This window comes from Mesoplodon bidens, assembly GCF_964165515.1.
Source record: "Mesoplodon bidens genome assembly, contig: HAP1_SCAFFOLD_452, whole genome shotgun sequence".
Lineage (NCBI taxonomy): Eukaryota > Metazoa > Chordata > Mammalia > Artiodactyla > Ziphiidae > Mesoplodon > Mesoplodon bidens.
Window position 1 is genome coordinate 77438 of NW_027672147.1, and position 15944 is coordinate 93381.

General features: G+C 51.0%; 2 protein-coding genes across 2 annotated transcripts; both read right to left on the bottom strand.

Moving 5' to 3' along the window:
- Positions 1 to 7672: 7672 nt before the first annotated feature.
- Positions 7673 to 9057, bottom strand: LOC308610543 (NUT family member 2G-like). Its single transcript, XM_081259636.1, has 2 exons — positions 9023 to 9057; positions 7673 to 8502 (listed from the first exon to the last, which is right to left on the bottom strand). Exon 2 carries the CDS (start codon positions 8425 to 8427, stop codon positions 7711 to 7713), a length of 717 nt encoding a protein of 238 aa, XP_081115762.1. The 5' UTR covers positions 8428 to 8502; positions 9023 to 9057; the 3' UTR covers positions 7673 to 7710.
- Positions 9058 to 11394: 2337 nt separating this feature from the next.
- LOC308610540 (NUT family member 2G-like) lies at positions 11395 to 12841 on the bottom strand. The gene is made up of 2 exons (XM_081259634.1): positions 12586 to 12841; positions 11395 to 11630 (listed from the first exon to the last, which is right to left on the bottom strand). Exons 1-2 carry the CDS (start codon positions 12801 to 12803, stop codon positions 11498 to 11500), a joined length of 351 nt encoding a protein of 116 aa, XP_081115760.1. The 5' UTR covers positions 12804 to 12841; the 3' UTR covers positions 11395 to 11497.
- Between the last annotated feature and the right edge of the window lie 3103 nt (positions 12842 to 15944).

Consider the following 15944-nt stretch of genomic DNA (forward strand, 5'->3'; position numbering starts at 1 on the left):
TAATCTTCCTGAAGATAATGCTAATTTTAACTACTGATCAAGATGGCCTTAATGTGTCCCTCAGTTTGGCTAAACTTCAGACAGGATTTTTCTTTACCATAGGCCCCTAACCTCCCTTTTCTGAAAACATTTACTTTAAGAAGCTTGAAATTATAAATTCTTTCTCTGCCCCTTTGAGATGTAAATTTTCTCCTAGTCACTTGATAATTTTCCAACGCAGAAATGTCTTTCTCAAGGACCTGGGAGTCAGCTCTTTGAAATATAACCTTCAAGAAAGGTATTGCCCCTAGTTCCCAGTCTCTGTGGGGAGTATAGGAGCCTAACTTTGATAAGAGCCAAAGCAAACAGAGATGGTCTAATTATATTGACCAACCTCTTCCCCAGCATCCTCTACTATTTTGCCTATAGCTCATCCTGGCATCTAAAAACTTCCATGCCTTTTGTTTCAGCAGAACGGAGTTCAGTCTCTCTCCCCTATTACAGAATCATCTTGAGTAAAGTACTCCTTGCCTGTTTAACCATCCGGTGCAATTTTTCTTTGACATCACTCCATCGCATACTCCAAACTGCCTACCACTTTCAGATTAATCTTATAAAACTTTGTGTATGTGCTGCTGAAGTGAGCACAATCTTTATAGAACTTTGAATCACTCCCTATTTCCTGTGGCATGAAGCCCACCATTCAAACTTCTCCACAGTCTTATACCTTCCAAACTCATTAGTGTTATCTTCCAATTCCTGAATTCTCTCCTCCAATAATATTAGTACATTTTCTTCCTAAACGTGGCTAACATTTCCCCATTTTGAGATTTCATGTGTCTTCTAATTTTTTTAATATTTGGAAATTTTATTAGACTGTATTTGCCCATAACAAATAAAATAGAAATTGTTTCAAGTCTTTGCAAATAAATTTAATACAGGGTATTAAGAACACCAGTGATGAAACTTCTGAGAAGTAAAGAAGGGCCACCTAGATAATGGAGTGATTAGTAGGAACAGGAATTTACTTGTACCCCTGTGCTGGAAAGGCAAAGTTAAGGAGAGGGTTGTAAAGGCGTCCAGGGCCAGGTTAAATGATCATCAATGTCAGACCATACCAGTTCTGTCTCATTGGAGTTGGAGCCGTGGAAGTTACACAGTTGCTGCTGGAGAATCTTCACAAAGTAGAGGAAGAAAGGGAGAAATCTCATAGCTTATCCCTAAACTCCCATATACCATCAGTTGCTTCTCTTTGGCTGCGCCTGATCAGAAGTAAGCTGCCTGTATGAGTCTGCTATCATGTGATAGAAAACAGATTCAAGAAGGAACAATGACTAAATTCAAGAAAAAGCGGTCCAAAACTAGTATTTTTGCTTGAATGTTGTGCAACAGTCTGTTTTCTGTATTTTTTCTAACTTTATTGAGATGTAATTGACATATAGCATTGTGTAAGTTTAAGGTGTACAACCTGTTGGTATGTTACATGTTGTGAAATGATTACCACAGCAGAGCTAGTTAACACACCTCCGTTACCTCGCATAAATACCATTTTTTTTGGTGAGAACATTTAAGATGTCTCTTAGCAACTTTCAAGTATATAATACAGTTCTGTTAACTGCAATCACCATGCTGTAGATTAGATTCCCAGAAATTCATGTGCTAACTGGATATTTTACCCTTTGGTCAACATCTCCCCATTTCCCCCAACCCCAACCCCTAGCAACAACCATTCTATTGTCTGTTTCTCTGGGTTTGGCTGTTTTAGAGTCTACAATTTAGTTACATCATACAGTATTTATTTTTCTCTCTCTGACTTATTTCACTCATCATAATGCCCCAAGGATCCATAAATGTTGTTGCAAGTGGCAGGATTTTCTTCTTTTTCATGGCTGAATAATATTCCATCTATGTACATACCACATCTTCTATATCCATTTATCCATGTATGGGCACTTTGGTTGTTTCCATCTCTCGGCAATTGTGAGTAATGCTGCAATGAACGTGCGAGTGCAGATATCTCTTTGAAATAGTGATTTCATTTTCTTTGGATATATATATACCCAAAGCAGGATTGCTAATGTATGGTAGTTTTCTTTTTAATTTTTTGAGGAGACTCCATATTGTTTACCATAGCGGCTGTACCAATTTACATTCCCACCAACAGTGCACAAGGGTTTCCTTTTCTGCATGCTTGTCAACATTTGTTACCTCTTAGTCTCTTTGAGGTGATATCTCGTTGTAGTTTTGATTTGCATTTCCCTGGTGATTAGTGATGTAGAGCATCTTTTCATGAACCTGTTGGTGATCTGGATGTCTTCATTGGAAAATTTTTTATTCAGTTCTTCTGCCCAAGTTTTAATTGAATTGTTTGAAAATCTATATCTATCTATATCTATATATAGATATAGATACAGATATAGCCATTGTATGAGTTCCTTATATATTTTGGATATTAACACCTTATCACGTACACGATTTGCAAATATTTTCTCCCATTCTGTAGCTTGCCCTTTCATTTTGTTGTTTATTTTTCTGTGTAGAAGCTTTTTAGGTTGATGTTATATAACAAGTTGTATAACAAGTTGTATATAACAAGTTATATAACAAGTTGTATTTCTCTTGGTGATTTTAAGATTCCCTTGTTATCTTTAACGTTGACATTTTAATTTTAATATTTCTTGGTATGGATCTCTTTAGGTTGATCTGCTTTGGAGCTCTCTGGGCTTCCTGTATCTGGATGTCTGTTTCTTTCCCCAGGTTAGGAATAGTTTTCAGATATTATTTCTACAAATGTTTTCTGCCCCCTTTTCTCTTCTCATTCTGGAGTTTCTATAAGGTGAATTTTATTCCATTTGATGTGCCATAAATCCCTTAAGCTTTATTCATTATTTTCATTCTTTTTTCTTCCTTATTCTCTGATTGGATGAGTTCCTCTGACCTGTCTTTGAGTTCACCTATTCTTTCTTGTGCTTCATCTACTGTATTTCTAAGTTCAGTTATTGCATTCTCCAGTTCCGTGACTTCTATTTGGAACTTTCTTATATCTTCTGTTTCTTCATTGAAGTTCTCACTGTTTTCATCCATTTTCCTTCTGAGTTCAGTGAGCATTTTTATGACCATAACTTTGAACTCTTTATCAAGTAAATTACTTATGTTCATTTCATTAAGATTTTTTTCCTGAGGTTTTATTTTGTTCTTTTTTTGGAGTATAGTCCTCCCTTTCTTCATTTTGCTTGACTCTCTGTGTTGGTTTCTATGCATTAAGTGAAATAGCCACATCTCCCAGTCTTGAAGAGCTGTGTGACAGATGAACCTTGTCATTTAACCCCGTCTACTCTTGGTTGCCTCTCAAACCTTTGTGATTGTCTAAGCAGTTTATTTTTAATAGACCTGGCACACCATCCCAGCAGTTGAGGGTGTGCCAAGACAAATGAGCAACCCAAAGTGGAGGATCTCAGGCAGCACCTAGATTCAGGTTGATAGGAAGCCAGAAAACTTGGTAACAGCTTTTAAAGAATGCAAATGTATTTAGTCTTGTGAGATTGCAAGTGGAAGCCCTGCTGCGCCCCAGAAGCAAGCAATCTGAAGGTGTTCCCTGGGGAGCAGTCACAAGAAAACAGTGCTTCAGATAAGTGTACAAGCTCCATTCTGGGAGATACCAGTGAACTGTAGTAAGGCAGAGTGAGGGTGGAGAGATGGCACCCCCAGCCTACCTTCCCCGAGAGCACATCCGTAGCCTCTAGATGTGTGCTGAACCTGAAGCCTGCTCTTAAGTCTTGTCCCTACTAGCACATAGGCCTTTTTCTTGTAAAGGCTGGGGCTGTGTCTCAGTCTGATGTGTAGTGGTACATCCTGGGGGTGGTATCCTGCCAAGAACTGTCTCTCCAATTGTTACAGTCCCATGGGACCCAGAAAAGAAATCCCTCCTGGCCTCCAGAGCCAGGTGATCAAGGAGCATCCCCTGAGTGGAGGCCACAAAAATGGGATCTCCTGTCTTGGAGATTCTGGCTCTCTGGAGCACATCAGAAGGAAAGTGTGAAGATGATGCTTACTGGCTGAGTGAGGCGGTGGGAAGAGTGCAAAGATGACACCATTTGAATAAAGGGAAAGAGGGAAAAGAAAAAAAGAAAAGAAGAAAAGAAAAAAAATATATATAGCAAGACAGAGGAAGAGCAGGGAAGAAGGAGCCAGCTGGCTGGAGCACAAAGCTGTCACCTGCAGGAAAGGAAAAAGGGGAAAAAAGATGGCACCTTTCAGTTTTATGAAGGCAGAGAGAGAGCAGGAAGATGGCACCCGCCAGCCTCTGTCCCTGGGGAGTATTCCAGCAGGCCCCTGTTCCTCAGATTAATGCTTTAAAATTGGGAAGTGAGTCTCTTTCACAGAAAGTCAGAGTGCTTTTCAAAGGGCTGCTTCTACACTTGGCCCTGGGACAGGTGAGTCTGTGCACAGGCCCTTTAAGAGCTGTTCCTCAGTTCACCACAGCCCTGTGGGTCTCATGGGATGTGCCTTGTTGGTCTTCAAAGTCAGATGTTTTGAGGGTCTATCTCTCAGGTGCCAGCCTTAAAATTTGGAGTGCCCAATGTGGGGTCCATACTCTTCACCTCTCAGGAAGAAGCTCCAGGTTTTGAGTTCCTTCCTAATTGTGTGTCTCCACACCAAGGATGGGGTTTATGGCAAAATTGTGTCTCAGCCTTTACTACCTGTTTTGATGTGGTTTCCCTCTGGTTTTCCTGATGTGAAGGGGTTGCTCCACCATCTTTTAGTTTTCTTCAGAGGAAATTTTTCCATATGTAGCTGTAGCTTTGGTGTCTTTGTGGGAGGAGGTGGGTTCGGGATCTTCCTATGTTGCCATCTTGAACTGGAACCTATTTAATATGTTTTAAATTTTGGTTTTCAGTCGTTCAGTTTGTTACTAGTATATGGAAATCTGATCAATGTTGTGTATTAATGTGTATGTATTGATTTTATATTCTGAGATCCTGCTAAAGCAAGCTATTATAATTTATTATGAGTCTACTTATACCTTCCTTGGAATTTTCTATGTAGACAGTTATGTCATCTGTAAAGAATGACAGTTATATTTCTTCTTTTCTAATATGTATGCCTCTTTTTTCCTTTTCTTGCTGTACTACACTAACTAGCATCTAAAGTACTAAGTTGAAAACTAAGATAAGAGTGGACCTTCTAACCTTGTTTTGAACTCAGGGAAAAGCATTCATTCTTTCACCATTTCATGTGATGTTAGAAGTAGGTTTTCTGTAGAGGCTCTTTATTAGGTTGCGGTAGTGCCCTTCTATTCCTCGTGTCCTGAGCACTTTTCCTATGAAGGGGCGTTGACTCTCGTTCAGTGCCTGGTCTGTGTTCACTGGTGTAACAGCACGTGTTTCCTCTTTAGACTCAATCTGGTAGATTACACTGGGGAGTGGTCACCATTGAACAAGGCTTGCGTCCCTGGAATAAACGCCACTGGGTCATAGCCTGTTATTCACGTGGATGCTGATGGTAGGTATTCTTGTGGATTCCTTCTAGTAGGGTAAATTCTGGTTCCCCCAACACGTCCGTGTTTAACCCCTCCTATGACAATATGTGCACGTTACCTTGTATGGAAAAATGGACTTTGCAGCTGTGACTAAGTAAAAAATCTTGAGATGAAGAGATTATCCTAAATTTTCTGGGTGGGCTATATATAAACACAAAGAGCTGTATAGGAGGGACACAGGAAGAGTCAGAGTTGGAGAGACCATGTGATGAGGGAAGCAGAGATTAAAGTGATGCACTTTGAAGATGGAAGAAGGGACTAATTCCAAGGAATGCAGGCAGCCTCTAGAAGACAGAAAGGGAAAGGAAACAGATTCTCCTGTAGGGCTTCAAAAGGAACAAGCCCTGAGACACCTTGACTAATATCAGACTACTAAGCTGCAAAAACTTTCTTTCACAAAGGGTCAAGGAGGGCTGGGAGCACATATGTGCTGCCCACCTGGACAGAGGGGGACCTGTGAGGCTGACCTACAGATTCTGTGGAGGTGGAGAGACATGAGCCCCTTTCTTCTCCAAGCTCTTTGCAGGGTCCAGCAGAGAGTCATGCCACCTGTGGAAGCCTGCGGCCCCAGTTTTGCATGCTGGTGGTGTAGGGGTCATGTTCAGGGAATCTCTATTGTCCTAACACCTGCCTGGGTCCTGGGGAAGGAATCAGAAGTCAGAAGCAGGAGAAGAGCCTTTGGCCAGCAGGAAAGGGGGGGTGAGGCCCAGGGCAGGTCCATAAAAGATCAGAGCATCTCAGTGCTTTAGGAGGAAGGGGCTTCAGAGGTGGGCCAGCACAGGCTGTGACAGAGGCTAAGCGGACTGGGAGGGGAGGCACTCCTGGGAGACAGCGGGGGTCTACTCCCTGCCCCTCATTGTTTGCTCATCTCACTCTAATGAGGGGGTCATTTCCCCTGCTCTGATGATTCGAAGCCTCTGCCGACACCCACAGGACGGTGACTGAGGCCTCCACACTCCTCAGCATGGATCCCAGCTCCCACTCAGATCTGGGGCCACAGACACCTCTCCCACCCCCTGCCGCCCCTGTGAGCAAGCTGTTCTTGTGAAACGTGGTCATAGTTTGTTAGGAGGACCTATTTCCTATGGGGATACAAACCAGTGTTGATACCAGTACACACACACGTCCAGCCATGGGTGCAAAGGGAAGGGACAGTAGCTCTGGGGTGTCTTTGCAGACCCGGAGGCCCCGGACGCCAGTCCCCACAGCCACAGCCACATGTGTCCTCCTCCCTCAGTTGAACGAGATGCTGCTGCACAGAGATCCCACAAGTTCCACAAAGGGGCCCAACTGTCCTTTCCCTTATACACACCTTTAACGGGGGCCCCATGAATCTCCCCACACCCATTCCCCTTGTTGAATCCTCATTGGGATGAAGAGGTAGCTGCCTCCACCACTCTCCACATTGCAATAATCCCAGTGGAACTAGAGGATGCTCCCGCTACGATGAGGCAGACAGTCCTGTCCCCATGGCCAAGACTTTTCGTCTCTGGTCAGGCCACCCACACAGGAAACCCTGGATGAGCGGAGGGTCATCCCAGCGCCGTCGTCTGGCCACATGAGGAAAGCAGAGAGAAGCTCCATAATGACAAGGGCCGTCTCCAGGCTCCATCCTAGAAACTGGTGAGTGTCCAGAGGGCTGAAAGGCACAAGAGCAGCTCTGCCTCCCCAGAAGGTTCAGGGATGCAGAAGACGGTACAGATGCCCCAGAAGGGCCCTAGCCAAGCAGGCGTTAGAGAAGGGGCTGATGAGGGGGTCCCTGGGGAAAGTGAGAGCTGTGCGTTCCCAGGGGCAGCCTGAGGAGTCCTTGTCTATGTGGAGGAAAGGTGTGGCCACCTGTAGACCCAGAGCTCCTGTGACCTCCCTCATCCTTCCTTCCTCTCAGGATCGCTCTCTGTGGAGCAGCTCAACACCAACAAGATGACAGTGGCCTGAGAGCATTTCCCACGAAAACGATCTTTGTTCACAATTTACATACATCACTCCAAAGGTCCTGCTCCCACCCACACCTGGCCACACCCACCTCCCTAACCCCCCCACAATCCCGCTCCCCCTCCCCACCCTGGTGGTCCTGCCCCGCTCCCTTCCCCCCACATCATCCAGGATCAGCACTGGGAGGAGGAGGAGGAGCCCCTAGGCTCCCCAGGGGGCTGCCCTGGGGCCTCGCCCTGGAGGGCCGGCCCAGCTGAACCCTACTGGCTGCAGTGCTTCTTCTTCCTCTTCCCACGCTTCTTTGTGTCAAACGGGTCACGCTTTCTCTTTCTCAGCTGTGAGGGGCGAGCCAGCCCCAGAGCCAAGGCTGGCCTCCCAGAGACGCCGAGGCCAGCCCCGGGGATGGGCAGCTTCTCAGCAGCGGCTGGGCGTCCACACAGAGCCCGCTTCCTCGACTTGGGAGCGGCTGGTGGAGCTGGGCTGAGGCCTCTTCTCTGAGAGGAGGGGGACTGGGGAGCACTCTGGGCCCCCCAACCTCCAGAGGAAGCCAGGGCTGAGACATGCGCAGGACTGAGGGACATCCCGAAAGGCACCAGTATATGCTGAGAGTCTATGATGAAGACGCTTTGGAGCACCTCCTCGTTCTCACTGGACCCGTCCCTGGGCACTCGGGCCTCCCGAAGAGGAGAGGCCTTTCTGAGAACAGACGCATCCCTGGATCTCAGTAGAGGGCCGGTGCGCCTTTGACCCTGGGGAGGGGAGAGCCGTACGGGCCGGAATATAGAGAACTCCTGACGTCCTCCAGAGGGAACAAAGACTTCGGGCCTGCACAGGGCAGTGTCTGTTTGCATGAGCCTATGAAGAGCCTGAGAATCAATCTCTGGTGGGCAGGCTTCATCACTGACCCCTAGATGGGGGTCTTGGTCGTGCCTCTGGGCACCTTGGCCGGCGTCGGACTCAGAAGGACTTGAGGCCATTCCGGGTGCACTGTGACTCAGGGCTGCCCGCACACCGTCGTCCTCTTTCAAGGCCAGGAGTCGTTTCTGCACCAGCTGGTAGGAGGGAGGAGGACAGTGACGGCTCCACACACACGTGTGAGAGGAGGAGCACTGGGCAGTGGGACAATGGCCCTGTGGGGGAGGAGGGGATGGGCGACCCCAGGACTCGAATCCAAATACAGACACTGTGGCAGTCCGGCCATTCTCCTGCAACTGATTCCCAGCTTTGTGACCTTCCCTCCCCTCCCGGCTCCCTATCCTCTCCTTCCTTTCACCCTGTACTGCACCCACCCCAGAACGGGCCCTTCCCCATGCCAGGTGTCCCAGGCAGGGGAGGGATGGACAGCGCTATGTGGCCCTCCTGTTCTGGGGCCCTACCTCTCCCCTGTTCACTGGGGTCCCTCTGTGCCCTGGTCTTCCTGAGTGTCCCTTGTGTCCCCTGTTCTACCGGGGATCCCTCCCTCCTCTGGCTCCCCTGGGTCATCTGGATTCCCCTGTCCCCTGGATCACCTGGGGTCCCCCTCCCGTGGGGTCCCCTGGCTCCCTGAGTGTCCCTCTCCCTCCCCTGTCTCACTTCTTCGGGGGTGAGCCCTTCCTCCTGCTCCAGCTCCTTCTCTAGGGCCAAGAGATCCAGCTGTGGGTCTGGGGAAAGCAAATCTGCCAGGAATCCAGGGTGAATGACTGCCTCCACCTAGAACAGAAAGAAGAGGCTGTGAGCATCCTCGGCCAGGAGTGGCCTGTGAGACAAGAAGGCCAGGAGGGAAAGTGAAAAGCAGAGACCCACCCCACTCTCCTCCACAAGGCGGGGATGGTCAGCGCGCACACACACACACACATACACACACGCAAACATGCACATACACAGTCACACACAAAAGAGCACATATACAGAGGCACAAACACAGACACAAAGGCATACACACAGATAGACACAAACATATACACACAAACATCTGCGTAAACCTCCCCTAACACCAGGCTCAGGAACAAGGAGCTGAGCTTAAGTCCCAACGGCCTGAGCAGAACCCAGATCTTGGGTGCTGAGAGTTCCATGCCCTGGCATCTTGCAGACCCCAGTCTCCAGGCCTAGCCTACTTTGGTGACAAAGTCCTCCTGGGAACACAGCTTGTCGATATAGCTTAAGAGATCCGGGTCCGAGTAGGTGCCGTCCTCTTCCTGCTGCAGCTCATTTCCGTCCTCTCCCCATTCTGCATCTGAGTCGCCTGTGGCTGAGTGGACGGGCCCCACCAGCGCCTCCATGATGTCCATATACTCCCTCACAGCCTCAGGTGGAATGTCCTCGGGTGCCTTGGGCTCCGGGGGTCGCTGGGACCCGTGTGGCTTCGGGCGGGAGGGCTGGGCCCTGGGGCCGGACATCCTGGGAGCACAGGCTGCGGCAGAGCAGGAGGAAGGGAAGGAAGGTGAGGGGCTCCCGGTCCACCTCCTGACCACCGAGCGCACACTGGTGAGGGCACTGTTGGGGGACATTGATGTGGGTGTGGGGGGGTCAGGACCACATGGAGCTTCATGCACAGTTGGAGGGGGGAGGTAAGGGGGCATCTAAGAGAGTCACATATAAGGAAGTGGGGAACCTCCAATTTTCCAGGGGTGTCCCCATCAAGCCCACTTCTTAGGCAGACTTTGTGTGCAGTCCTTTGACAGGGAGGCGTGAGAGAAGTTACAAGATTGACCAAGTCAATACCCCGTAGTAACAAAGGGCATCTGAGACCCCACCCCCCACCCCCCGCCTCGGTGGCTGTTTTGCTTGAAAGACCAATGCCCCTGTCTTGAAGGAAAATGATCCACATGGGAAGAGTGGCCAACCCTGGGCCCCTGTTACCTGTGCGTTCAACTCCAGTGGGAACCTGGGTGGCCGGCTGAAGGCCCACTTTCAGGGCTGGGGGCCCCCGAGGATCCAGCTTCGGTGGGGCTGGAGGAGGCAGGCCCTGCGCGCACTGCATCCACCGCAACTGCTGGATCTGCATCTCCTCCTCTGCCTCAAATTGCATGAACCTGGGGTGTGACGGAGGCACAGGCCATCCTGAGAAAATGGCCTGGGTTCTGGAGCCCAACAAAGGCAGCCAAGAATGAGGGATTGGGAGAGGATGTGCCTTGGGGCTGTCAAGGCCCTGTGAGGTGCTGTCCACAGCAGAGAGCTGCTCCTGGAACTGATACAAGATCTGGGACCCTTCCTGCCTCACCAGCACTGGAGAGCATTCAACAGCATAGAGCCAGGTCGCTGCATTGAACCAGGTCAACGGGACACGTGGCTGACCCAGGGGGCACCCTCCCCATGCCCCCCATCCAGAGCCACATGAAGGGCTGACAGCCAGAGGCTGGAACAGGCATGTGTTCCCCACAGGGGTCCTTGCCCAAATCCAGGACCCTGGGTTGGGACTGAGAGTTCTGGAACGTAGACCTGGAGACAGGGCTCAGGAGAGGCTGGACGATGTGGATGCTGAGCTTAGAGGACAGGCCTTCCTTTCCTCTGAGAGGTGCTTGTTTGTTTGGTTTTGTTTCTTAAGCCAAGGGGATTACCGTGGAGCAAACACTGGAAGGGCCAGAGACCCTTGGGCTGATGACAGCTGGCTTCCCCAGCCTCTTGAGGGATGCCAGGGTACCCACTCAGGCCACTTTTCGTGAGGAGAGGGGGTCCCAAATCTATGTCAGTGGCCGCCAGCCAGCCACCACTAAGGAAGCAGCAGGCTGGCGGGTGGAGCTCTTTCCCCAGCCCAGCCCATATGGCCGGAGTTGGACCCCTACTGGACTCACAGCTTCACCCTGCCCCGTCCTGAGACCTTCATGTGAGGGCAAGGGTAGGTCAAACTCAGGGGAGGGCAGAGCTCGTGGTGGAGGAAGGACAGAAGACCCAAACTGTCAAGGTGAGGGAGGGGTTTCTGGAGGACTGTAGGGCCTCTGGGCTGCGGGCCCCCTGTTCCAAGCGACAGCCCTTCTCCTTTGTCCTCTCTGATGAGCACCCCCACGGCCAGACCCTGCCCTCACCCACTCGCCTCACCCTCCACGCAGCCCCTGGGCCCAGGACGCTGACTCACTTTTGCGCCATCTCGTAGTAGATCATCCGGTCAGAGTTGCTAATGTGCTGCCATTCCTGCACGGCCCTGCACAGTCCCTCCTCCAGTGTCATGGTGGGCTTCAGGCGGGCCAGGGATCGAAGCGCTGGGCTGTAAGCACTCGGGGTTAGTCTCTGTGCCCAGCCCAGCCCCCACCTGCCTGACCCCACCCACCAATGTGGACCACACATCACTCAACACAGCATGACTGAGCAACAGGAGAGTGAGAGGCAGGTGTCTGGGAGAGCAGAGACAAGCCTTCCCGGCTACGGCTGTCACCGCCTCACACTCGAGGATGACCATCCACTCCCAGGCTAGAGCTGGGACACTGTGCCTTGGGGAGCTCTTTTCCTCTTCAAGGCTGCCTTTTCATAATAAAAATCACCATCATCAATGAGGCGTGGCATGTGCCAGGCAATCTGCTCACACTTCATAGATTAGCCCAAGGAGTCTTCTGCACGGTCCTCTGAAGGTGAAGTGTGATTGTCCCCTTTTTACGAGGGACCGCAGGTTTAGGATGGAAATGCCTGCCAGGCTCACAACTCTAGTGGGAGAGAGCCCATGCCCTTAGGAGAGCTCTACCATCACCCTGTTCCTAGTGGAATTCTCCACATCAACAAAGTCGAGGCGTGCATGAAGCGCTCTCCTGGGCCCCGCGCTCCTCCCCCTTCTCCGAAGTGACCTCCCCCGGCCACGTACACTCAAGTGCTGTATGAAAGGAGACGTCAGCACAGGAGAGTGTGGCATCCACTCCTTGGCTCCTCAACTTACACCACGACCCTCTCTGACTGCAAGTCTTCAGGCCGTATTACCAGGAGAATCATGGAAGAGCAAGCTGGCTAGACTCACAGGGGGGTGGGGTCAGTTGAGATAAGGCACATTTCAGTCATGATGTCATGGACTGGCAGGCTCGCCCATATGACTGACAGTGTGCCTTCTCCTGGCGTGGACATCGCCCTCACACCTCGCTTCCAGTATCCCTAGAAACCTAACCTGCGAGTCCACCCCCAGTTCCTCTTTATCTAAGAGCTCCGATAAGCTCATGACCCCCTGAGCGTTCACTCACATGAGAAAGCAGGAAAGAGCTTCTGCATCAGGACTCTGGGGAAGGTGTCTCCGGGCCAGTGGCTTGAGGCGCTGCCACCGTCGGAAGTTACTGTACACGCTCTGGTGGTTAGAGCAGTCCTCCTGCGAGGCATAGGGCTGGTTGGTGTCCAGGCTGCCCTCCCTGGAAGTGCCATGTGGCCATGGCCCAGAGTTCACTGGGCGAATGTTAGGGGCCATCTGGGCAGCTGGTGGTGGAGCTTGAGGAGGAAAGCCTGGGGTCCAGCCTCGCTTGCCAGCCTGAGTAACTCCAACAGCTGGAGCAGTCACAATGGTCTCCATTGCAGGGGTTGCTAAGAATATGGGTGCAGGACATGCAGCACTCCCGCTGAGGGCCCCTGGAGCGCTCCAGTTGAGGGGGCCCTGAGGAACGATAAAGGTCTGAGTCTGGGGGGCCTGCACTGGCCTCCCTTGTGACCTGACTTGTACAGTGAAGTTGCAAGCCCCAGGGGCACTGGGGCCACAGCCACCATTAGCCACCAAAGGCATCCTGGGGAAAGCTGGCAGCCGCAGGCTGCTGCCAGGAGGGAATGCGGGGGTGATGAGAGGTGGCAGGTGCTGCTCCCAGGGTGGCCAGTGCTGGGCACCAGGAATGGGTGGAGGAAAGGACACTGCCGTGAAAGTAGACAAGGAGGCACCGGGGTTCATGGTGACATCCGTTCCCAGCACTGCAGATGCTGTTGAGGCAAAGGAAAGGAGTGAATGGAGGAGGAGAATGGGCAAGTGGGACTGAGGCTTTCTGCGGCATCAGAGTGTAAATCTCCACAGATGAGAGACTCTTGGACAAGGGAAACTGCAGCGTGCAAATGTCTTCAAGTGATTTTCATGCCCTGACTTCCAGTTGAGAATTATTCCACTGGTGACCCCACGCCCATCCACCAAGCTCCCTGACCCCTGCCTGCCGAGAAGAAATTGCCTCAGCAAGCACTCACTTGGAGAGCCTCCCTAAGGCACACCCTGGCACCTAAGCCTCACAGGCTGTCTCCCAAGACCTGGAGCTGTGTGGACATCCGCTCTGTGAGAAATGCCCCTCAGCCGGCGTACTAGCAGGTGGGGCCTTCTGCAAGGTAAGTTCTAGGCCCCCAAAGGCCCTTTGTGGACAGGCACTGTGTAAAATATTAGGGCCCCACCTCCTCCTCAGTCCTCCTTTTCCTGATGCTCAGTATAAATCCCCTCTTTCTTTCCTAGCCTCACAAAACAAAACAAAATGCTGGAAAATATCTCTAATGGAATCCTGATACAAACCCATGACACTGGCCCAGAAAGCACCTGCATCTCCGAACAACCCACAGCAGATACGTAACATGGGCCAGGTCCTGCCACCCCTTCCCCAGTGCCCAGAGTTACTGTCATCAGTCAGGAGTTCTGTTCCTAGGGGCTTGGGGTGGTCTGAGAAGTAGGCACGTGTCCCTTAGATTCGGTCATTTCACAGCCAGTGATGGCTGCAGAGGATTAAACAAGGGCCAGGGAATTGTCATGTTACATTGGTCGTGGGAGTATAGACTGCCTGTGGTCCTTCCCCTTCCAGCTCCCAATAACGGAGAGACAATCTGAGATGCAGGCATAAGCCAGATGCCATGGCGATCAAGTTGTCTGAAACACATCCCTGTTCAGGAGAACAAGGTACACACCACGGTGCACCTAACTCACCAGAACAGATGTCATAGGACGTTTAATAGTAACACAGAAGATCATCTTCCTGATCCTGGGCTACACTCCTTCCCCCTTTAAAAGAGGAAGCAGGCTTCATAGACATTCCACCCGAAACAACCCCACTCCACATCTGTTCCCTGTCCATGAAGGAGTGACCTGAAATAGGAACAAACTCTTCCTCTCAAGGCAGCCTGAGGGTCCACCATGAGATACTGGACAAGATGAAGTAGGTCTGAAGTACTGCCATTCCACAAAAGGAAGAACAATTCAGAGCAACTCAGGAACCTGAGCCCTCTCTTGGCTGAAGTTACTCGTAATGGTTGCCCATCCCCTGTTGAATCCAAGGCAACAGTTGCCTGAACTGACAAGTGAGCTCTGGGCTGGGAGGAGTGGACGAGGTGTGGGCTGCGGCAGTTAGAGTAACCCCCTGCCTAGCTCTCGGAGAGGACACTTCACTGCAGGTGTGGCCACACACAGCCCCATTGAATAGTTTTCTCACCAAGACCATCTCTCCCCACAGCCCCCTGAGATACAGTATGCTCCTGTTCAAATCCCTTTGAAAGATATGGTGAGGCAAGCTTCAGGTGTCTCAGGAACACAATACAGCTCTAGGCTTTCCTCATGACCCTCCCTGTGTCACCACCAGGACATCACACACATCCTTACACACACGTTTCAAAGTGGCTTGTCTCCCTTCTAGAAAGAATCAGACTGTCTGCTGCCATCCTTTCTCCATAGCCAGGGCAATTTCTCTGGATCCACCTCCAACGACCCCTCCTCCCCAGGGCAGTCTCAGGTTTCTTCAGGCTCCCCAGTCTCCCCAGGTGAAATGTCCTTGTGCGTCCAGTGCTCTCTTCTCCCTCTACTTCAGTCCAACTGTGTGCCCACAGTTAAGTGTAACGTGTGAACCTGAAGGATGTGAGGATGGCAGGGTCTCTGAGAACACACCCCCAGCCTATAGGCTTACCTCCTATTGAAGCCGTCCTGCAGGCTTGGGCACGGACTACTGCTGCCTGGTAGCCTCAATGAGAAAAGTCAAGACCAGGAGCCAGAGAGCGACCTGCTTCAGCAAACGCTCGGGATCCAAGTCAACGAGGGACACGTTTGAAAGTAAACCGGAAAATGCGGGCTGAACCGTTCTGCGGTGGGGGAGGGGCAGAGGGCACGTGGGTCGGGGTGGGGTGGCGTGCGCTGGGGGGACATTCCATGAGGGCTCTGGCAGGTAGGCAAGAACCGGAAGTTCCTTCCACCTCCCACAGTGGCAGCACAATTGGCGTGTGCCTCTTTAGGCAGTTTATAAACTGTTTTGATTCACGGCACCGAGGTTGAGCATGACAGTCCCTTCCTTTCACGTCTTTATCCATCAACCTAGGTGTTTTGTTTTTGTTTTTGTTTTGCGGTACGTGGGCCTCTCACTGTTGTGGCCTCTCCCGTTGCGGAGCACAGGCTCCGGGCGCGCAGGCTCAGCGGCCATGGCTCACGGTCCCAGCTGCTCCGCGGCACGGGGGATCTTCCCAGACCGGGGCACGAACCCGTGTCCCCTGCATCGGCAGGCGGACTCTCAACCACTGCGCCCCCAGGGAAGCCCTGGAGCTTTTATAATGAAGGAAAACATAAATGATTTGCAACCAATAACTTCATACTAGAAGAATGGTGAGGCAAAATATT

Bases quoted from the DNA above. Each gene is read 5' to 3' on its own strand.
- LOC308610543 (XM_081259636.1), bottom strand. From the start codon at position 8,427: ATGGCCTCAAGTCCTTCTGAGTCCGACGCCGGCCAAGGTGCCCAGAGG.
- LOC308610540 (XM_081259634.1), bottom strand. From the start codon at position 12,803: ATGGCCCCTAACATTCGCCCAGTGAACTCTGGGCCATGGCCACATGGC. The intron at 11,631-12,585 runs GTGAGTGAACGC...GAGTGCTTACAG, and splicing joins GCTCTTTCCTGCTTTCTCAT to CCCAGCGCTTCGATCCCTGG.